The 24,759-nt window shown below is 42.1% G+C and overlaps 1 protein-coding gene across 1 annotated transcript; it reads left to right on the forward strand.

Annotated features, from left to right (window-relative positions):
• Positions 1 to 142: 142 nt before the first annotated feature.
• Positions 143 to 535, forward strand: LOC118832605 (sperm acrosome membrane-associated protein 4-like). Its single transcript, XM_036739906.1, has one exon. It carries the CDS (start codon positions 143 to 145, stop codon positions 533 to 535), a length of 393 nt encoding a protein of 130 aa, XP_036595801.1.
• The last annotated feature ends 24,224 nt before the right edge of the window (positions 536 to 24,759 follow it).

Here is a 24,759-nt window from a genome sequence, read left to right on the forward strand (position 1 = left end):
GACAGTGATTTTAGCCTGTGCCTTGGCACCTGACAAGGGCAAGGTTTAGACCAGAGCCAGAGGCATGAACTGAACTGAAGGGCCACCTGCCAAGAAGAGCCACATACTCACTCCTCATCCCAACCCATCTTCTATCCTGACCATGGGCACACTATCTTCGCTCTCCTTGTGCCTGACTGTGGCCTTAGCCTGCGTCACAATGGTGGCGACCAAGCACTGCTATTACTGTGACCTTACCAATATGGGCAACTGCGTGGGCACTCCCATGTACTGCGGGGAAGAAGAGGACTGCTACTATGGACGAGGTACCGCCACTGGCCTCACCCACATTGTCAACAGGGGATGCGTAGAAGCCACTCACTGCAACAGGGAATGGCCTATCAGTTACATGGGGGCCACCTACAGCTTCGTCACCTACTGCTGCCATGGAAACCTCTGTAATGCTGGCCCTCCTGGCCCAAAGCAAGCTCCACTAAGCTTCACCACCATCATCTCGGGGCTGAGCCTAACCCTGCTTCTGGGCTGGATTCTGTGAGAATCAGCACAAGCCTGCCACCAGCCCAATCTCCTCTCCATCACTATCCCTCCACCCTCCCTCTCCCCTTTCCTACTTTGGAATGAATTAAAATGGCTTAAGGCAGAGCTTGTGTTTGGTTTCTGTGACTAGTGGGGATAAAACCCGGGGATCTGGGGGGGGGAGGGATGAAAGGAGGTAGGGGAAACCAGCCACAGGGGCAAAAGGAAAGCATGATAGTTGAGTTCTTTTCAGCTTCTGCAGGGTTTGGGAGGACTTGGTTGTTAACATCTCCAGCTGGGAAGAAAGGGCTCCATGGGATGAGTAAAGTTAAGGCTGAAAGAGGAATTGGGGGGTGGGGGTGGGGCCCCCCTGCAGTGAGGGAGGAAGGAAGCGGGCAACTTAGAAAGCCAAGGAGAACAAAGACAAGAGACCTGGTGGTGGCAGTCTTCGAGATCAGTGATGACACTGATGACAAGTGCCATGCTCTTTAGGGGGTGGGGGAGAGGGGGAAGGGGGAGAACTGAGAAGCAAGCTTATTCTTCTCACCAGTTTTCAATAGAATAATTTTCATCACCAGAAGGATGGGAGGGGCAGGCCTGGGTCACTTAGCCTCTTCCAGATCAGGTCCTTCCGCCAGCTTATTCCCAGGACCAGGGGTATCTCCTAGCAGGAGGCATTAACCATTTGAGCTGTCCCAAAGTGGAAAGGTCTACTTTGATGGGTAGTGAGCTTACCTTCATCACTGGAGGTCTTCCCAAAGATCCTGGATGAGCATTTTTGGTGGGGTGCTGTAGAGGACATCGAGTATGGGTGGGACTGGGTGGAGGGGAGGTTCCTTTGCTACGACTGTGATTCGGCAGGGGGGGCCGCCTTTGGTCACAGTAGGCTTCCCAAAGGAGTATTTAAACCGAACCTTGAGGGATGGATGGGTAGTTGGTGACAACGGGAGATCAGGGAAGAGCACAGGGTGTGGCACCAAGGGGGCTGCTCTGCCCACCGCCCAGGAGCCCAATCAGGCTATTGGAACCCAAGAGGACGGGCTCCAGCGGACTAAAACAGCCACTGGGAGCGTCCATTGGGCCCTTCTCTTCGGGTGACCCTTAGAAGTATGGGGCAGGAGAGGGTGAGAGAAGGGGAGGGGCCAGCAGGTAAGTGATGGAGTGCGCACGCGCACAAGCACACGCCGGGGTTGTTAGAGCTTACCCGAGTGAAAGTGTTGGATGAAAACCCGCGTGCTGGGTATACCGGAAGCCCGGGCTAGCAGGGGGTGGAGCCTTTTGGGGGTTCTCTCTTCCGTTCCTGCCCTCCTTCTGTCCGGTAAGGCTGATCCCAGGCCCAACTTCCCTTGGGGGAGGGGGAAAGGTAACAGGATCCCTGGCCAAGCTCCAGGTAGAGCTCCAGCCTACCTTCCCAGTGTTATTTTGCAGGTTCCTTCCTATCAAGCATGCTTCAGCCCAAACTAGCGCACTTCCTGCTTTATACCACACCATCTCCCACCACTGTCTCTGTACAAGCTGTCTCTCAAGCCTGGAATATCCTCTCTCTTTGCCTTTTGAAATCTATAGCTCCCTTCTAGGCTCAGCCCAGGTGGCACCTCCTACAGGAAACCTTTCTTAACGTCCCCTCATACACAAACACACACACACACACACACACACACACACAGACGTTTTAATTTCAAGTTTTCTTTTTTACTGTGACATAAATCATTTCAATATGTAAAGATCATGGAGTATATCTGAAACATTTAAATTAATATATACTATATTCAATTTAACAAGGTAATAACCATGGTTCATTTGCTCTTCTGTACTTTTTTTTCTTCTACACACTTATAAAAGCTTTATTGATGTTCTTTCCCACCCCAGGTCTATGACTACCCAGTAACCCACTTCCACCCCGTCCCTGTAAATAAAGAGGTGTAGTGGAGCCAAACAGAGAACACATTGGTCATGTCTTAGAATGGCTTCCCTCTTCTGTACCTACAGTGCAGGGGCTCAGAACCTGGACCCCTTGGCAGTCTGACTGGCGATGCATACGCTTTGAATCATGTTAAATGCATCAAACAAAATATGTAGGATTACCAAGGAAACCAATTATAGTGAACCATAGCTATCAAAACATTTTTTAAAACAAATTCATGGAGCCTGTGTTAAGAAGCGCCATTCCAGTCCATCACCTCTCTCTGACAAGATGCCTCCCCCACCCCATTATTAGCATTCTCTCTTCTCAAATTATCATACCATCTTATCAGTTTACATGTTAAATGACAGGAGATACAGCAGAATCCATCGAAAACTGGCCTAGACACCAGGAAGACTTGAAGGAATGTGTTTTTGCTTTTGCCCACTGCTCAGCATATGGTAAATGCTTAGTAAATACTCGTTGACTGATTTGAGTTCAAATCCTGTCTCTAACACATACGGGCTGTATGACCCTGTGCAAGTCACAAGCCCACAGTGCTCTGGACAAGTTTAAGAGTATAAGCCACAGAGAAAGTGGTGACCACCATTGGTAGAAAGCGTTCCCTCAACCAGCAGAATCATGTGTCTTGACTTTTGTTCTACCACTGGACTTCAATGACTCTGGAAGAGCAAGGCTGACACCTTTGTGCGGCTCTGCCTTCTGTAAGTCCAGTCCACGCACAAGTCAAGACAGTCATTGGTCCTCTTGGAAAAGGAAGGATGAACAGCAATGACAATGACAAAATCCCAGGTGCAGTCCCCATCCCTCCCATGGTAAATTCCCACAAAGCTAAGTGAAAGATGGGTTCAAGTAGAGAGAGACTTAAGGCAGAGAGAGTGAGCAGAGGACCAGTGCCAGCCTGGAAAGCAATTTGGAACTATGCCCCACCCAAATTACTAAACTGTGTACACCCACAGACCCAGCAATACTACCATTAGGTCTATACCTCGAAAGAGATGGAAGGAAGAGGAAAGGGACCTATAGGTACCAAAAGATATAGAGCTGCTCTTTTTGTGATGGCAAAGAACTGGAAAGAAAGGGGGTGCCCATCAGTTGGGGGATAGCTGAACAAATCATGATCAATGAATGTGAATCTTTCCACTCCTCTTACACCTTAGAACCCCAACCCCACCCCATACTCGGTGAACCAATGACAATGGCTTGCTCAGACAAGACAGTCTCCTAACTCTGGGTGTTTTTTTCACTGGCCGTCCCCCAAGCCTGCAATGCCCTCCTTCCCTCCTCCACCTCCTAGCTTCCCCCAAGTCCCAGCTAAAATTCCACATTCTACAAGAAGCCTCTCCCAGTCCCCCTTAATGCTAGTGCCTTTTCCCTGTTGGTTATCTCCAGTTTGTCCTGTCTGTATCTTGTTTGTACACAGTTGTTTGCATGTTGTTTCTCCTTGAGAACAGGGGCTGTCTTTTGTCTTTCTTTGTATCCCCAATGCTTAGCATAGTTCCTGGTGTGTAGTAGGTATTTAATAAATGCTTGTTGACTGGCTTGACTGGCTGGAATACTATTGTTGTGTAAGAAATGATGAAAGGGGCAGTTTCTGAGAAGCCTGGGAAGCTTGTATGAGCTGATGTGGAATCAAGTAAGCAGAGCCAGGAGAACAATTTATACAATAGCGAAAACATCTGAAAGACCTTAAGAACTCTGATCAACTCAAAGACCAACCATGATTCCAGAGGACTCATGGTGAAACATGTTTCCTCCCTTCACACAGAGAGGCGATTGACTCCAGGTGCTAATTCAGACATTTTTTTTAACATGGCCAGTGTGGGGATTTCTTTTGCTTCACTATGCATATTTGTTACCAGGGTTTTGTTTTTCTTTCTTTTTTAATGGGGGAAAGAGGGTGGAAGAGAGGGAAGGTGGATTTTCATTCATTGAAAAACAAAATTTAAAAAAAGTAGGCTATTATAATAGATCAGGTGAGAGGTGATAAGAACTTTCACCAGCATGGTAGTTGTGTAAGAAGAAAGAAGGGAACATGTTTTTTTGAAAACAAAGGTAGAAACAATAAGATTTTACAATAGATTGGCTAGGGGGGAGTGAGAGAGAGTGAAGAGTATCATACCAAAGTGTGAGCCTGGGTGACTGGGAGGATGGTAGTATCGTCACCAGAAATAGAAAAGTCTGAAAGAGGAGAGGGTGTGGAAAGGGGAGAAGATAATGAGCTCTGTTTTGGACATGTCAAGTTTGAGATGTCTATGGAACCTCCATTTGGAGATGCCTAGAAGTAGAGGGTGATACCACACTGGAGCTCAGGAGAGAGAACAGGGTTAGATATGTAGATCTGGGAGTCATCTGAGATGGTAACTGAAGCCATGGAAGCTAATGAGATCACGAAGAGAAGTAGTATGGAGCACAAGTTTTTCACCTTTTTTGTATTATATATCCCTCTGGCAGTCTGTCGAAGCCTTTGAATCACAAGTCAGAATAAAGTTCATTGCCTACATCCATGATTGAAGAAAATGGTGAATTTCAATTAGAAGTTAGTGAATGTCAGAATGCGTCTTTCTCTCTCCAACTTTCTCTCTTCCAACTTGGGGTCCATGGACCCCAAGTTAAGAATCCCTGGTATAGAAGGAGAAGAGAAGAGAGCCCTTGGCAGGCAGAGCCTTGGAGACCCCTTATGGTGAGTGGTCCTAACCTGGAAGATCCAGCCAAGGACACTGAGAAGGAGCAGTCAGCCAGGTAGGAGGAGATCCAGGAGACAGCAGTGTCATGAAAACCTAAAGAAGAAAGAGTATCAAGAAAAAAGGGTGAGTCACAGATTCCAAGGCTGCAGAACAGTCATAAAGGATGAGGAATGAGAAGAAGCCATCCCATCTGGCAGTGAAAGAATCACCAGTAACTTTGGAAAGGGGGGCAGTTTCTGTTGAGTGATGAGGTCAGAAGCCAGGCCTTCCAACTTCAAAGTCAGGGCTCTTACCACTGTACCACCCTGCCTCTCTTGTCAACTCCAAGCTTGCAATTCCTGCTCAGACTCCCCTGCTACAACAGAAATCAGCCCTGTGCTTGGAGATCAAGAAATAAATCCTTTTTGGTTTCCAAGGCAAGCACAGATATTTCATCTCCAAATTACATTTTCCCTCGCTTTTGACATATTTATGAACTAACTTGGAGCAGGATCACCAACAGCAGGTCCTAATTCTTTGCCAGTGTACCCAGGGGTTTTTCACATAGCGACCCGAGCAGAGTGGCTACCGGGCCTGCCTATTTCTTCCCCCCCAACATCTCCTCTGAGACATATGTACTGAAATACTTTATGGCCTCCACGTAGGTCATAATTTAAAACCACCCTTCAGCACTCAGCCATGGGGATTGAGGAGAAAGAACTGGGCCCTGAAATGTCTCAAATTGGAGCCAATTAGCTCCTTAGAAAACCAAAACTCTTCTAGTTTAGCCGGAAGGGGGGAGTCTCCCACCACCTTGCCTTCCCCACCCCCAGCTTCAACTTTTGTCTTCCGTGTTTTAAGGCCAACCATACAGTATTGGCAAAATGTGTGAATTTAATTAAGGTTATCTAACCAATAGGTGCATTTCCAAAAGTGCTGACTTGTCAATGGGAATTTAATTAGCGGCTCCGAATCTAACTAGAAAGCTCCTTTTATCTCATTATCACATTTCTAGAACCCATTAGCACATATTTCTTGGTCTGAAATGTTTGAGTATATGATCCAAACTGCCATCCAGGCCTGTATGTGTGTGTAGGCTGGGGAGTACTGCAGCTAACAAGCTCAATATGTTTCAACAGGACAACTTTTATAGCCAGATCAAGTAAGTTTAGGTCTGGCTATGGCATAGAAAGTAACTTAAAACCATCCTTTCCAAGCATGAAACAGAGAGTATCTGGCCTGTTGTGAGGAAAGGCCTCATCTAACTCCAGAAGCAGTCCAGTGGATGAGGAGGCCAACCCATGGCTCCCCATAGTGGGGGAGGGGGCGAGATGATGGACAATGTTGGTTTGACAACCAAGGCTAGGAACACCTTTCAAGTCTGGAAAAGCAGCATGGTGGAGAGGTAGTAGGTCTGAATCTCAATTCTGTCACATCACTATTTGTGTGACCTTGGTTGGACAAGTCACTTCAATGGTGGAAGGGAGGGTGCTAAACTCAACAGATCCATAACTAGGAATCTGTCTGACTGGGGAAAGCACAACAAGTTGTTTCCATAGAGAGGCAACATGTCCCCATGAAAAGATCACTGAATTTGGAGACAGAAGGCCTAGGTTCAAATCCCAGGTCTGCTATTTACTATCTGTGTGACGTTGGGCAAATCACAACGTCTCTGGGCCTCAGGATCTTCTGCTGTAAGATGAGAGGACTAGGATAGAGGACTAGGATAGATGGCCTCCAAAATCCCTTCTTGCTTTAGATCCATGAGCCTATGCTCTTAGGAGATACACCCTGATTTAAGAGAACATGGTGGGAGTAGAGTTCACCCAAGCAGTCAACTAGGTGCCTGCCATAATCATAGATACTTAACAAATGTTGGTTGACATCATGGCTAGTACAATAGCTTCCTATTTTAATTAATTATTCTTGGTCACCAGGTGCTTTTTGTTTCTATGCCTTGGAAAGCCAGCAGATGTTGTCAGCTCCCTCTAAAGTCGACACCTTGGGACAAAACCACAGTCACCCTACCCTAATTTTACCTCTGGGACTTAACAATCTCTAGGGTCTTTTCTGGTTCTAAGTCTATGGTCCTAGGAACTACTTTGAACATAACGCTGGCAATTTCTGGACATTCAGAGTTTCTGCTTGTCAAAAGAGGGACCTCTCATTTGGAATTAGCTGATGAACTTAGAAAGAATTCCAAATTTTCTTCCGTGACTTTCATAGTGTATTGTGCTTTAATTTTTCTTTTCTATCATGTCTTAGTCACAAATCACTCCTGAAGTTTGCTCCTTATAGGAAGAATAAAAACCACATTTCTGTTACCCCCAAACCCAAGCCCTGTTGAATCAACAGGTCTCTCTGCTGTGCCTCATTCGACAAAACAGAAATGTTCCCCCAAAATTCGCATATCTGAATCCTACATTTAAGTAGATCTACATTCATTATTGAAGAAAATGCTGAATTTCAATTAGAAGTTAGTGAATATAAAAATGTGCTTTTCTCTATCCAACTTCACAGACCCCTTGGGGGTCCATAGACCCCAGGTTAAGATCCTACATTTAGAGTAGAAATAAAAGGGACCTCAGAGGCCATCTCCTCTTATTTTACAGATGAGGAAACTGAGGCAGAGAATGCTGAAGTGACTTGCCCAAGTTCACCCAGTGGCAGAGTGGGAATTTGAACTCAGATCCTTTAACTCCAAATCCAGCCTTCTTTTCCTGCAGAATAAATTGAATTTCTGAACTCAAACAATATTTTTAAATTTCCTAGGGAAATTTTCTGTAGCGACTCCTTTTGTAAAGTAAGGAGTCGAAATATGAACCGTTACCTGGCAAGTTTATCTGTTTTGTTAACAAGACAAAAAAGCCCATTGAGTTTTCTTAAAATAAGGCATATCAGTATTTAGACTAGCTTCCCCTTTCTTTTATGGCTCTTTCTCTCTAAATAAGTCTTTTCACCAGCCATTGACCATAATGTCTATCTTGTAGAAACTACAAATATTGGCCAATTTATCGTTGTTATCAACTTAAAATAACGTTCATAGAACAGTTCTACAATAAATCAATAAACGTTCTAGGTGCCTACTATGAGTCAGGCACGGCAGTAGGTGCTGAGGACAGGGAGACAAAAGTGAAATGGTTATAGGCCCATAATTGCAGAATTGGAAGGAACCTTAGAGTCCAGCTAGTCCAACATTTCCAGATGAGGAAACTGAGTGAGACTCATGGAGGGGAAGTGATCTGTCCAGGGTTCTCATAGGTTCCTAGATCTAGAACTGGAAAGAACCTCAGAGGCCATCCAGTCAAAGCCCCTCATTTTACAGAAGGGGAAACTGAGGGCCAGGCAGGGGAAGGGCCTTGTCCAAGGTCACACAGATAGTAAGAGGCAGAGGAAGAGACAGGATATAAAATCCAGTCCTGTGACTCTTTCCATCGCACCACATCCCTGCCCTAAATGAGCTTACGTTCTCTGGAATCGTTGGGCTCAGTGCCTTGGATGCATTCCCTCCTTCCCTCTGCCTCATAGAGACCCTCTCTCCCTTTAAATGTCTTTGCATGAAGCCTTTCCTGATCCCTCCCCAACTGCTAGTGCCCTCCCTTCTAAACTACCTGGTATTTAACCACTGTGTATTTGTGTGTGTATATGTGTGTGTGTGTGTGTGTGTGACAGAAATTAACTTTATATTTGTTGTTCAGTCATTTCAGTCCTGTCCAACTCTTGGTGATCCCACTTGGGGTTTTCTTGGCAAAGGCACTGGATCAGTTTGTCATTTCCTTCTCCAGCTCATTTTACAGATGAGGAAACTGAGGCAAACAGGGCAAAGTGACTTGCCCAGGATCACACAGCTAGGAAGTGTCTGAGTCTGGATCTGAACTCACAAAGAAGTCTTCCTGACTCTAGGAACTACACTCTAGCCACTATGCCACCTAGCTGCACAGTTTTATATTTATGCAGCATATATTTTTATGTGTACCTGTTGTCTCCCCCATTAGAATGTAAGTACTTTGCAAGCAGAGATTGTTTCATCCTCTGTCCCTATATCCTCTGGGCTTGGCACAGTGCCTGGCACAGAGTAGGAGCTTAATAGTATTTGTTGCTTGATTGACTGATTTAGTTCGATGCCCTCATCTTAAAGGTGAGGCTAGGAGAACGGTTACTTGTCCAAGATGATATGTGTAGGATTTAATCCTGGGTCCTCTTACTCCAGACACAGGCTGCCATTCTCCATACTGACACTAAAGCTAGAATCCTTGTCCACAACACTCCCAGGTCTTGTATCCCCTCACGCTTGCCCTCTGTCTCCTGCCATCCTCCCCCCAATTCCTATAGTGGAAAAGCAAAGAGCATATGGAATTTTTCAAAGAAAGAATCATTAAAACTATTGTAAATAATTTAAAAAAGGATATGGGAAACTGGCTGAAATATAATATACCAAAACCAGAGGCATTGACAAATTTTAGGCTGCAATGGAGTTGCCTTAAGCTGAGGCTAGCTGAGATTTTCTCAATGCAGGTCCTGTCTCACCTATATCTTAGAGTCTTAAACAGGTGCCCCAGGCTCAGAGGGGTTAAGTACTTGTGCACATGGACATGCAGTTAATAAGTGTCAGAGGCAAGATTTGAACCCTGGTCTTCTAAACTCTGGATTCAACACACTGTTGCTCTCCCTCACACTTTAGTTAAGAGGAAAAAACCCATTGCAGGCTCGTGAACAATTATCAGCTCTGGAAGGCCAACCCTCTGATGGTCAGATACACTTTGAAGGAAACCTCTCTTCTCAGGAAGGCAGCAGTTTGAATAGCCGACTAGCCAGAGCTCAATGAATGGCTCAGAGAGTGCATTTAGTTCCACATTCTCTTATTCCGAAGATTGGGGTTAAAGGGCACCAGTGGAAGCTTACTCCCTATAGCTACAGAAACAAAGGACTCCACCAAGGGGAGGTTATTGGGATCCAGTGTGCAGCAACTTCAGACATGACCTGAATGTGGCATCAGGACCATGGGAAGGCAGTCAGGCAAGCCAGGAGGCATCTTTAGATGCAAATCTATCTGAATACGCACACAGGTGAGCCTTTTTACCTAATGCTATTTGTATGAGTCTAAAATCCTTTCCCAACACCTTTGGACTTGCCTTTCCAAAAGCTTCTAGGGCTGGGAAACCTGTGGCCTCGAGGCCACATGTGGCCCCCTGGGTCCTCAAGAGCAGTCCTTTGACTGAATCTGAATCCCCACCCCTGTTCTAGACAGTAACTGTGTTCACTAAGAAAACAAGAGGTAAGCCGATAATGAGACCAGTGAGGGAGAAAGGGATGAACAGACTTGGTGATTTAATAATCTACAATGTGGCTTCCACTGACCTTTCTAGCTAGGTGACGTAGTAGATAGATCACCAGGTTTGGAGTCAGGAAAACCTGAGTTTAGCCTCAGATACTTCCTTAGCTGTCTGACACTGGACAAGTCACATAGACTCTGTCTGCCTCAGTTTCCTCATCTGTAAAATTAAGATAATAATAGCACCTACCTTCCAGAGTTGTCATGAGGTTAAAATGAAATACCATTTGTAAAAAAGCACTATATAAATGCTGGTTATTATTGCTGGTGGTATTATTATTTCATATTAATCTCCTCAACATACTCTGTTCCCATCCAGGTCACCAGAACGAGAGACATACTCATCTCCTGCCTCTTTGCCATTGCACAGCCTTTCTCCCATGTCAGGAGAGGAGAGGAGAGGGAAAGGGAAAAGGAAAGGGAAAGGGAAAGGGAAAGGGAAAGGGAAAGGGAAAGGAAAAAGGGAAAGAAAGGAAAGGAACTTTGTGACCTTTATCCCCCTCATGAACCAAATAGAGATTTGGCTTGATTTCCATCTGGAAAGAGAAGAGAGAGAGACCTCTGGTGGGAAGACAGGAGCCCATGGCAGTCACACTACACAAGTTCCCTCATACACATACGCACCTCTAGCCCCTATCCAAATACAGTATACAGGAGTATATGGTTCACATGTCAAAGGTGTGTTACATGTTCTGAAGTTAATCCAGAAAAATCTGAAAAACATTTGTAACGAAACCTATTGTTTTCAAACACTCATTTCAAATCAAAATGCCGAGTGGCCCTATGTTAGTATTTTGGATCATTTATGACAGAGATTTTTGTACAAAAATAATACATTCATGCATTTTTCCTCCTCATCAATCCTTTTTAAAATCTCAAAAAAAATAATGCCGTCCAACGATCTATTAGACAGCGCTGGGTATTTTGTGTTGATGCATGAAAATCACATAATTATGGACGTGACATTTGCTGAACAAATTCAGCGTCTGGAGGGGATGTTATGATCACAGTTGGCTGCAATAATTGTTCCTATTATTAAACACTGGGAATGTATGATTTCAATACAGAAAAACCAATGAAAAGCCAATTGCTGCGGCATAACCCGTCCCCTGGGACTTTCGCCCTCTTTACCACTTCCAGAGCTAGGAAGGAAAGAGTGAGGGATGTAGTGGGAAGAATACTGGGTTTAAAAGTCAGAGAGTAAGGATTCAAATAAGGGGTCTGTCCCTTCATACCTGTGTGACCTTGGACAAGTCCCTTCCCCTCCCTGGGCCTCAGTTTCTTCTTCTGTAAAATGAGGGGGTTGGACTAGTTGGCCTCTGAGGGCCCTGCCAGCTTTAAATCTATCTACGGTCTTCAGAACTGAAAAATCCCAGTCTCTGTTTCTGCCTTTGCCCTGTCCTGGCCTGTGACCCGTCCTTACCTCAGCTTTAACTCTGTCCTTCCCATCAGCCCCTCAGACTACCTAAGCAAGCATCTATCAGCTCAACTCGAAGGAGCTGACGCTGTCACCCCAACCCACATTTCTTAGTTCCATAGCTTCTAAGCCAAAAGGGATCTCCAAGGCCATCTAGTCTAACTTCCTCATTTTACAGAGGGGGAAACTGAGGCCCAGAGAGGTAAAGAGCCAGGACTTTAATCCAGGTCCTCTGACTCCAAACCCTGCACTCTTTTCCACTGTATGACATGGCCTGGATCGTATTTTCTATATGTTACTTGAGGAACAGGCTTTGTCTGCCTCTCATGTAGCAAGATGGCTCCCAGAAGTCACCCTGGTTAGCTCAAGCCTGAATTGACCAATTCTAAACTCCAAGGAGCCTTGGCCCAAATCAGCAGAGGCAGAAAGAAATCAGATGTTGCTGAAAAGTGAAATCTAGACCCATGTAAAAAATCTGAATACAAATTAAAAATATTCTACCAACCAATTAAATTCAATGCACATCTAGCAAGTGTCTACCATATGCAATCACTTCTGGAAATTCTGAAGCTCTCTTACCAGATGTCATGATGAGGTGGAGTGTTGAGGGGAGGTGGGCCTCAGGATCTCTCCAGAAGAAAAGTAGCAAAGGGAAAAGGATCCTCACTAAAGATTCTAGACCTGGAGCCAGGAGGTGGGGCGGGGGGAGGCAGACCTTAGAGGTCATCTAGTCCAAGCTACTCATTTTATAGAGAAGTAACTGAGGCCCAGAGGGGAAGGGACTTGTCCAAGGTCTCACATAAGATCATACATCTAGGGCCAGAAGAGTCTTCAGAGGCCATCAAGTCTAAGCCCCCTCATTTTACAGAGAAGTAACTGAGGCCCAGAGAGGGGAAGGGACTTGTCCAAGGTCTCATAGCTAGTGTCAGGATTGGATCCAGGGCCTCTGCCTCCAAAGCCAGTGCTCATTTTCATGGGCCAAAATGAAAGTTATATCCTCTCAAGAGTCCAAGCCAGCTAATGCATCTTGGGGGCAGCCCCAGTCTCTGAGCCAGAATCATAAGATGTCATTGATCCTCTTGATGCCATAGCAGTGGACTTGTCCCTACCCTGCACTGGAAAGATGATTTCAAAAGTCCCCAACAAAGGATCACCTCCTAGTAAACTCCCCTGATCTTCTCCCCACAGGCTGCAAAGGCTTAGTACCATTTTAAGTTTTAGGGAATTTAAAACCGCAATAAAACTCCAGGAAGAGGGAATTGTGGGAAGATGGCAGAATAAGGCAAAGTTTCCAGGGTGGTGGGCTGGCTGGGGCAAAGTGCAGCAAGCCTTGGGGCAGCTGTGTGGGTGGCGGCCATAACTTCAAGAACTTTCACCCCATGGACCTTGTGGGGGTTGGGCTGCTGAGCATGGGAAGATTGCAGGGAGCCCTCTGCTGGCACTGGACTCAATGCCGGGCCTAGGCCTGCTTGTGCTGGACTCAGGCACTGGGTGGGGGCCCAGGTGTGCTGTAGCTGGATGCCAGCCCTGGCGACCCGGATGCGGGGCCCAGGCCCAACAACCACATTTGGTCCCAGGCAGCGGCTTTGGGTGAGGAGGAGCCAGCATGCGCCATGAGTGTGGTGGCAGAGGGACAGGGCCCTGCTGGCTGCAGGCACTTGCAGGGGAGCAGAATCTCTGGTTTCAGTTCTAGGGCAGAAGGCCGAGCTGATGCTTGTGGCCTCTGGAAGGAACTCAGAGAGCAAGACTGTTTGAGATGGCAGTGGTGCTGTGGGCCCTGGTCGTGGGTCAGGGTGGAGAGGAGTATTTGAGGTCAGGCTCCCAAATAGAGCTCAGAAAACAACAGCACCAAAAACCTGAAACCTGAGACTTTATCCTGCACACTCTAGGAGCAGAGCCTGACCCTACCATCAAATTAACAGCCAAGAAATAAGCTATTTTAAAAAGTGAGTAAAAGACAGAAAAGGAACCTGACCATTGATAGTTCCTATGGTGATAGAGAAGATCAAGGTTCAAACCCAGAAAACAGTGAAGTCAAAGTAGCTATTTGTAAAGCTTCAAAGAAAAATGTAAAATTGTCACAAGCCCAAGAAGAGCTCTTGAAAGAGCTTTAAAAGGACTTTAAAACTCAAATAAGAGATGTAGAGGAAAAACTGGGAGTAAAAAAGAGTAATGCAAGGAAATCAAGAAAATTATGAAAAGAAAGTCAACCAATTAGAAAAAATATCCAAAAAATTACTGAAAAAATAATTCCTTCAAAATTAGAATTGAGCAAGGATAAGCTAATGACTTCATAAGACATCAAGACATCAAGAAATAATAAATCAAAATCAAAAGAATGAAAAAATAGAAGAAAACATAAAATATCTGATTAGAAAAACAACTGACCTGGAAAACAGATTGAAAAGAGATAATATAAGAATTGTCAGACTAACTAAAAGTCATGATAAAAAAAAGAGACACTATACTTCAAGAAGTTATTAAGGAAAATTACCCTGAATTACTAGAGAGTAACAATTTACCAGAGAGTAAGATAGAAATTGACAAAATCCACCCATCATCTTCTGAAAGAGACCCCAAAATGAAAACTCACAGGAACATTAGAGCAAGTTTCAAAGTTCCCAGGTCAAAGACAAAATACTACAAGCAACTTTTGTTGTTGTTCAGGTGTATCTGACTCTTTGTGACCTCTTTTGGGATTTTCTTGGCAAAGATACTAGAGTGGCTTGCCATTTCCTACTCCAGCTCATTTTACTAACCTCTGTCTGAGGCCAGATTTGAACTCAGGAAGATGAGTCTTCCTGACTCCAAACCCAGCACTCTATCCTCTGTACCACCTAGCTACCCATTACAAGTAACTAGAAAGAAACAATTTCAATATTGTGGAGCTACAGTCAGGATAACAAGATTTAGTAGTTTCTACATTAAAAGATTGAAGGGTATGGAATATGATATTCCAAATAGCAAAGGAGCTGGATTTGCAACTAGGAATAGCTGACCCAGAAAAGCCAAGTATAATCCTGCAAGGGAAAAATTGATATTTAATGAATTAAAAGACTTTCAGGAATTCTTGAAGAAAAGACCAGAACTGAACAGAAAATCTGACTTACAAATACAAGAATTAGAAGAAACATAAGAAGGTAAACATGACAGACTAATGATAAGGGATTTACTAAGTTAAACTGTTTGCTTCTTATATGGGAAAATGATATTTGTAACTCTTAAGAATGTTATCGTTACTAGGGCAGTTAAAATATACATAGATAGAGGGCTTGGGGTTGAGTTGATTATGATGGATGATCCTTAAAATGGAGCAAATTATCTCATACAAAAGAAGTGTGAATGGAAGAACTGGTACAGTGGATGGGATGGAAGGCATAGAGTGAGGGAACCTTATTCTCATCAGAACGGAGTTAAAGAGGGAATAACATACATTTAGTAGAGTATAAAAGTCTTCTTAACTTACAGAGAAATAGGAGAGCAAAGGGATATGATAAGGAAGGGACTTTTAGAAGGGTATGTGGATCAGGGAGGCAACGGTCAGAAGTAAATTAGGAGGGACAGGGTTAAAAAAGAGATAAGGATCAACTGAGGAAAACTAGGATGGAGGGAAATACACAACTAGTAATTATAACTTTGAATGTGAATAAGATGAATTCACCCATAAAACAGAAATGTATAGCAGAATAAACCAAAAACCAGAACCTGGCAATATGTTGTTTTCAAGAAATACGTTTCAAAATGAGAAGCACACATAGAGTAAAAATAAAGGACTAGAGTAGAATTTTTTGTGCTTCAGTTGATGTTTTTTTAAAAAAAAAATTAGGGATAGCAATCATGATCTCAGACAAAGTTAAAGCTTAAATATATTTAATTAAAAGAGATAAGCGAAGAAACTACATTATGTTACAAGGTACCATAGATATATGTTTTATACTTGTTTCATTTATCTTGCGTGTGCCTTGACAGATAGATTTCCAGTGATTTTCTAATTATTTCAAATGGTACTTCCCTTCCCTTATTTCTTCCTGAATTTTGTTATTGAGCTATACAGGGTGTTCCTAAAGTCTGGACACATAGGCAATTGATAGCAATGTGGAGTTATTACATCAAGTTCACATGAATCTTGCAAAGTGCATCAACTTTTGCATCACAAATGATGGAAATCATATTGAAGATGTTATTTGTTAATATTCCAATTAAATAAAAATTTCATTCATTTCATTTCTTGAAAATATGCATTTTTGCTTATGCGTCCAGACTTTAGGAACACCCTACGTAATATTAGGGGCCTTCCATGAAAGAAGTCAAGGAGATGAATAGAATCTTAAATAAGCTAGATATATGATAGATATCTGGAGAGAACTGAATGGGAATAGAAAGGAATATACCTTTTTCTCAAAGGTACATGGCACCTTTACAAAAATTGAACATATATTAGGGCATAAAAACTTTATAGTCAAATGCAAAAAAGCAGAAATATTAAATGCATCCTTTTCAGATCATAATGCAATAAAAATTACATTTAATAAAGGACCATGGAAACACAGATTAAAAATTAATTGGAGACTAAACAACCTAATCTTAAAGAATGAGAATAACCTTAAAGAACAAGTCATAGAAACAATAAATAATTTTATTAAAGGGAAGGATAATAATGAGACAACATGCCAAAATTTATGAGATGTAGCAAAAGCAGTAAATCAGAGGATAATGAATATCTCTAAATGCTTACATCAATAGAATAGAGAAAGAGCAGATCAATGGATCAGGTATGGAATTAGAAAAACTAGAAAAAGAACAAATTAAAAATATCCAATTAAACACAAAATCGGAAATCCCCAAATTTTTTTTTTTTGCAGGGGGGAAGGCAGGGCAGTTGGGGTTAAGTGACTTGCCCAAGGTCACACAGCTAGTAAATGTGTCAAATGTCTGAGGCCAGGTTTGAACTCAGGCACTCCTGATTCCAGGGCTGGTGCTCTACTCGCTGTGCCACCTAGCTGCCCCAATCCCCAAAATTTTAAAGATGAGTTTAATAAAATTGAATGTAAGAAAACCATTGAATTAATCATTAAAACTAGGAGTTGGTTTTATGAAAAATGAACAGTAAATAGATAAACCATTGGTTAATATCATTTTTTAAAAGAGAGAAGAGATCCAAATCACTAGTATCAAAAATGAAAAGAATGAATACACCACTAATGAAGATGAAATTAAAACAATTATTAGGAGTTATTTTGCCCAGTTATATGCCAATAAATTTAACAATTTAAGTGAAATGGAAGAATGCTTACAAAAATGTAAACTGCTCAGATTAACAGAAGAGGAAATAGACTATCTAAATAAACCTATTTTAGGAAAATAAATTGAACTGACTATAAATGAGCTTCCTAAGAAAAAAGCAGCAGAACCAGATGGACTCATGAGTGAATTCTACCAAACATTTCAAGTTCAATTAATTCCAACATTAAATAAATTATTTGGAATAATAGGCAAAGAAAGAGTTCTCGCAAACTCCTTTATGAAATAAATATGATGCTGATACCTAAACTAGAAAGAGCAAAAACAGAGAAAGAAAATTATATACCAATTTAATTAAGGAATATTGATACAAAAATCCTAAATAAAATACTGGCTCAAAGAGTACAACAGTATGTCACAAAGATTATACATTGTGATCAAGTGGGATTTATACCAGGAATGCAGGGCTGGTTCGATATAGGGAAAACTAGTAACATAATTGGTTATTTCAATAACAAAAGCAACAAAAATCATATGATTATATCAATAGGTACAGAAAAAGCTTTTGACAAAATACAACATTCATTCCTATTAAGAATGCTTGAAAGCATAGGCATAAATGGGTTTTTCCTCACAATGACAAGAAGCTGATGGTTTTAGCATCAGCAAGCATTATCTGTAACAGTAACAGGCTAGAAGCTCTCCGAATAAGGTCAGGAGTGAAACAAGGATGCCCATTATCACCAATATTATTCGGTATTGTACTAGAAATGCTAGCAATGGCAATAAGAGAAGAAAAAGAAATTGAAGGAATCAGAACAGACAATGAGGAGATAAAACTGTCTCTTGCAGACAATATGATGGTATGCTTGGAAAATGCTAGAGATTCAACTAAAAATATCAGTTGGAACAATAATTTTAGCAAAGTAGAAGTATATAAAAGGGTGGCGCAGTGGATAGAGTCCCAGGCCTGGAGTCAGGAAGACTCATCTATCTACAATCTAAGACAATTCCTAGCTGTGTAACCCTGGGAAAGTCACTTCACTCTGTTTGCCTCAATTTCCTCATCTGTAAGATAAGCTGGAGAAGGAATTGGCAAACCCCTTCAGTATCTTTGAAAGAAACAAAAAGAAAGAAAACCCAAATGGGGTCACAAAAAGTCAGGTATGACTGAAACAAGTGAACAGCAGGATATAAAATAAACCCACATAAATCAGCAGTACTTCTGTATATCATCAACAAAGCCCTGCAAGAAGAGATATTTCATTTAAAATAACCGTAGACAATATAAAATGCCTGGGAGTATACCTGCCAAGACAGACCCAGGAATTATATTAACATAATTATAAAACACTTTTTATACAAATAAAGTCAGATTTAAATAATTGGAGAAATATTAATTGTTCATGGGTGGGCCAAGGCAATATAATAAAAATGACAATTCTACCTAAACTCATCTATTTATTCAGTGTCATCCCAATTAAACTACCAAAACTTATTTTATTGAGCTAGAAAAAATAATAACAAAATTCATTTGAAAGAACAAAAGGTCAAGAATATTAAAGGAATCAATGAAAAAAAATCTAAAGGTAGGAGTTCTAGCAGTGCCAGACCTTAAACTGTATTATAAGGTAGTAATTATCAAAACTGTCTGGTGCTAGCTAAGAAATAGAGTGGTGGATCAGTGGAATAGAGTAGGTATATAATGCATAGTAGTGAATGATTATGGTAACACTGCATTTGATAAACATAAAGATTTAAACTTTTGGGATAAGAACTCACTATTTGGTAAAAATTATTGGGAAAACTGGAAAGTGGTCTGGCAGAACTAGATATAGACCAATATCTTATACCATTTATCAAGATAAGGTCCAAATGGATATATGACCTGGACATAAAGGGAGATATCATAAGTAATTAGAAGAACATGGAACATATTACCTATCAGATTTATGGAAAGGAGAAGAATTTATGAGTAAACAAGAGATAGAGAGCACTACAGGATATAAACTGGATAATTTTGATTAAATAAAATTTAAAAGGTTTTGTACAAATAAAACTAATGTAGCCAAGATTAGAAGGAAATCAGAAAATTGGAAGAAAATATTTATAGACAGTTTCTTGGATAAAGGCCTCATACCTCAAATATGTACAGAACTGAGTCACATTTATAAGAATGAGTCATTCCCCAATTGATAAATGGTCAAAGGATATGAACGGGCAGTTTTTGAAAGAAGAAATCAAAGCTATATACAGTCATATGAAAAAAGCTGTAAATCATTATTGATTAGAGAAATGCAAATGAAAACGACTTTGAGGTACTATCTCATACCTATCAGATTGGCTAAAATAATAAAGGGGGAAAATGACGAACGTTGGAGGGGATGTGGAAAAATTGGGATACTAATACACTGTTGGTAGAACAGTGTATCCAGCCACTTTGGAGAGCAATCTGGATTTATGCCCAAAGAGTTATAAAACTGCATACAATACCACTATTAGGTCTGTTTCCCAAGGTGATCAGCAGAAAAGGGAAAGAACCAATATTCTAAAATATTTATAGCATCTCTCTTTGTGGTAGCAAAGAACTGGAAATTGAGGGTATACCCATCAATTGGGGAACGACTGAATAAATTGTGGTATGTGGCTGTGATGGTATGCTACTGTGCTGTAAGAAATGATCAGCAGGTTGATTTTAGAAAAACATGGAAAGATTTGCATGAACTGATGCTCAGTGAAACGAGCAGAACCAAGAGAATGTTGTATACAGCAACAACAGTTTTGTTTGAAGAGTAACTGTGAATGACTAAGCTATCCTGAGTAATATGAATATTCAAATCAACTACAAAGGACCTTTGAAGGATAATATATCCCACAAAAGATCTTCCCACAAAAGATCCATCCATGGTGCCACAGGGCAACAAAGCTCTCACCAATAACCAAGACACATGAACTCATAGTAAAGCTGACCAAGTTGGGACCCTTGCTATGCTGGGAAAAGAAAGATTAATGAATAAGCCCAAATTCAACCAAAGTTGGGATGGAGCAAATATGTCCAGATTTCAAGAAGAGGAAAAGATGGAGTTACTGATACTGCCCCTATAAGTCCACCATACTATGGAGAAAATGGAGGAGTTAGTGTATAAGGTATAGGGGAGGATGCTGGCAGATCAATCCATACAATGTGCTCCCTGCTATATGGTCACAGACCACCCATACCCTCCTTCCATTCCTATTTAAAGAGTATCATCCATATAATAATAGCTAACATTTCTGTCTCACTTACTATGAGCCAGGCACTGTGCTAAGAGTTTTACAAATATCTTCTCATTTGGTCTTCACAACAACTCTGAGAGGAAGGTGCTATTATTATTCCCTCTTTATAATTGGTAAACTGAGGCAAACAGTGGTTAAGTGACTTGCCCAGGGTCACACAGTTTAAGTGTCTGAAGCTGGATTTTAACTCAGGTCTTCCTGACTCCAAGCTCAGCCCTCTCTCCATGACGCCACCTATGTCCACACTGAAACTGGACCATTTCTTTTTTGGTAATCTTGACTATAATCAGACCACCTATGGTATCCCAAAAGTCTTGGTGCGGTTTTAAGCCATTAAAGCTTGAAGGGTGTTTAAGTTTAAAAAGGGAGTCCCAAAAAATCTTAGTGCTATTTAAAGCTTTAATAGCTCAAAACTCTATCTATTTCATGGTTTCTATAAAGGAGAAAACAGTCTTAGAGATTTTTTTTCTAGCTGCTGAGCTCTCCCCCAGCTTCTCTTGGCTCTTTCATATTCTGTCTATTGTCATTCAGGGAAAGTCTAGCATACATTTTCTGTATGAGTGTGTGGGTGGGTGGGTGTGTGTGTGGGTGGGTGTGGGTGTGTGTGTAACTTTTATTTAACTTCTTTAATTAACAAGCATGCATTTCCTTTCCCTCCCATCTCCCACTATTGGAAAAAAAAACATTTTGTAACAAATATGCATAATCAAACCAAACAATTCTCCCATTGGCCATGTCCAAAATTGGCCATCTCATTCTATATCTGGATTCCATCCATCTACTCTTTGTCAGGAGGTGGGTAGCATACTTTATCTTGGGTCTTTTGGAATCATAGTTGGTCATTACCTTGATCAGAATTCTTAAGTCTTTCAAAGTTATTTTCCTTTGCAATGTTATAGACATTGTTCTCCTGGTTCCACTCATTTCCCTCTTCATCAGATTCTATAAGTGTAATGGGGTCTCCAGTGAGCTTGGCTGATGCAATCCTCAGTAGAAAGAGGCTTGGAAGCCTGCTTCTGGACAGGCATGATGATAACACGGTGGGGCCCTGCTCCCCGTGTGTAGACATTCTGTAACTGGTTCTGGTCCAGTAACCACTGATGAAGAAGTATCTTTTCGATTGACTGTGAAGGATTCATTCAAAAGGCACTTACCAGCAAAAGTGAGTACCTTCCTCTTGTGCAGGCTCTTGCCTGCCTGGATGGGTTCTGGTGAGAGAAACAAGGTTGTAAGAAGAGGGGCCTTAGACCCTCCTCATTTTAGGCCAAGATGTGGCCCCTGAATGTGGGCCTCTCTGAAGGTCTCTCTCAATTGATTCTGTCTTGATTTTAGGAGAAGGAGTATTCAAGATAACTATGACCTTGTGACCTTTGAAAGGTCAGGATGGTACCAGAGGTCCAGGAAATCATGTCAGGTTTTGCAGCCAGCTAGCCAATCCGGCATTGAAATCTGCAAAAATGGCCTCTGGCCCCCAGCCTAGTGATAGTTGATAGGAGGACTCAACCAGCAGCTCTGCGACATTTGGAAGTGCAGTTCACTGGGGCCAATGCTATGTTGAAACTAAGTCAAGTCTGAGCCCATTCTCCCCCGGGACTCAGGTGGTAATAGAGAAAGTGTGCCCCCAGGGGATGGAGGGAAATGTTTCTAGATTCTGCTCTTGCTATATTTTTGCAGTACAGGTCCCTTGGGAAAAGCTAATGGATGTTAATTGGTTAAATGGAACTAGTGTGCTAATCACTGACAGTTAACACTGAAAGGAACCCTAGAGAACAATGCTTGAACTGATAAGATTTAGAGGAAGACATCCCAATGATCCTCAGGGACACCCCATAGAGACCTGTAGGAGAGATATAGCTAACTTTTTTCTGGAAGTGTGATTCCAGGGCCTCATTATATCAGTCTTCCCCAGGTTTCTCTGAAACCATCCCTTTTATTATTTCTTATGGCACAATAGTATTTCATTATATTTGTGTATCATAATTTGCCTAGTCACTCTCCCAACTGATGAGCACTGCCTTAGTTTCCAATTCTTTGTCACTACAAAAAGAGCTGCTATAGATATTTTGTGCATATGAGTTCCTTCCCCTCTTTGGGCTATAGGTGTAGTAGTGGTATCCCTGGCTCAAAGGGCATGCACAATTTAGAAACCTTTAGAGCATAGTTTGGGCTTTTTCCAAATTGGACTATTCAGGGGGGATTGCTGTGCTGATTGTACTCATTCAGCTGTTCCCCACAGCTATGGCTCATCTACCTCTCCATTGTATGTGTCCTGGGCTCCTTGGCCATCATTGTGGCCTAGTAGAACCACTTTACAACAGCCTAACCACAATTTATGAAATCCAAACAAGAACAAGAATGTTCCTGGGACTTAGTTTGAGTGTTGGGTGCCTACCACAAACTTCACTATTGTGGAAGGCAAGGCCACAACAGTGGACCAGATGGGGTCCTTCTTTGTCACTGCCCACTAGAGCTGGGCTATATGTTCCCCACATACCTGAGTGCTTCCTTCCTGGCAAATTTGATAATGTGGTTCTAATCACTTCAGATCTCCTAAATCCTGGTGGTGGTGGTAGCCTTGGTCCACTTCTTTGACATCTTTAGCCTTCTGGAATTCTGTTCTGGCCTTGAAGGTAGCTATACCCATAACTCCCTTCCCTGAGCCTGCTCATCAAAGGATTGGAGGAATTTTCCCAAATGCTTCTTTAAAGCAATTTCTTTGTTAAAATGAAAAGTCTAAGAAAAAAGACTGAGTTGTCTCGTTCTGGGAGAAGCTTTCATTTCCATTTCATTTCATTCCATACTAACTGAGCCTCAGCCCACACTTACACCCAATGGTCCATCAGCCCGCAATGACTATATCTAGGACTGGAACAGATAGCCTGCCAGTCATCTGACTTCTCAGACAGGCGACCACAATTGCCTCACACAGACAGTATTTTAAAAGTCATGTTGAGATTTCAATGTGGTGGTGCATCCTTGCTACCAGGGAGGCTGAGGGTGATGGATTTCTTGAGCTCAGGAGTTCTGAGATGTAGCAGACTGTGTGGCCTGAGTAACTGCACAAAGTCTGGCACCAATTTAGTGAGCTCCCAGGAGCAGAGAGTGGAGGTACCAGGCAGCCTAATGAGAGATGAATTGGCCCAGGTAGGAAATAGAGCAGGAGAGAGAGGCAGAGACAGAAAAAGAGGAGAAAGTAGAGAAAGGGAGGGATGGTGGGAGGGAGAGACAGAGAGAAAAAGAAATGGACCTCTTCAGAAATTCTGTTTCTGGAAGAAAATAGCCCCTTGTTCCTACTTTGTAACCTGACTTAGAACTGTACTCTTTTGCAGCATACTTTTGAAAACAGCCATAACCCTGGTCCCAACCTTCCAGAGTCTGGACCTGCATATACAAATGAGATAGCAGGTCTAAAGCACTTTGCAAACCACAAAGCATTAGATAAATGACAGCTAGAATTATTCTTGGTGGTGGTGGTGGTGGTAGTAGTAGACGACACAACAGTAGGAACAAAGCTACCAACTTTTCCCAAACCTGGCCAACCATGGAAATGTGTCCAAGCTTCATATGACTTATTTTAATCATCACCCCCCCTTGGCAGAGTAATGTAAAATTAAAATGAGAAAAATATTTAAGACTAAGCTTTAAAAAGGAGCCCTGCTGTCATTGCTGTGTATCTCAGGAAAGACACTGTGATGAGAGAATATGGTCTATTAGAGGAGTTTACAGCAATTAAAATCTTTATGCTTCTAATTCAGAGGTGCCTCAAAAAAACCCTCAGCTTTTAGTTTTGTTTTTCTTATTTCCATATTCATTGTTATAAGTTATTATGTATATTGTCTTCCTGTTTCTGCTCACCTCATTCTGTGCAATGGAAAGAACCCTGATTTGGGGTTCAAAAGATCTGGATTCAAATTTTGACTCTGAGATGCTTATTGCATCTTTGGGGTACCTCTTTGTGCCTCAGTTTCCTCATATGTAAAATTAGTGGGTTGGACTAGATGGCATCTGAGGTTCCTTCCAGCTCTAGATCTAGAATCTTATGATCCTATGAAATGCCAGGTTGAAAATTTCATATTTTGTCCTAAGAGGCAATAGCAAGCTATTGGAAATCTTTGAGTATGGAATTGACAAGATCACATCTGCTACAGCAATATCAATTTGGCAGCTGTGTGGAGAATGGATTAGAGAGGGAAGAGACACTGGGGACAAAGAGACATATTAAGAGGCTAATGCAATAGTTCAGGTGAGAAGTGATGAGAGCCTGAACTAGGATGATGACTGTGAAGAGAGAAAAAGGGAATAGGATGAGAGAGAGAGAGAGGGAGAGAGAGAGAGAGAGAGAGAGAGAGAGAGAGAGAGAGGGGTGGGGGGAGAGAAGTTGAGGATG

Source organism: Trichosurus vulpecula, chromosome X (genome assembly GCF_011100635.1).
Source record: "Trichosurus vulpecula isolate mTriVul1 chromosome X, mTriVul1.pri, whole genome shotgun sequence".
Classification (NCBI taxonomy): domain Eukaryota; kingdom Metazoa; phylum Chordata; class Mammalia; order Diprotodontia; family Phalangeridae; genus Trichosurus; species Trichosurus vulpecula.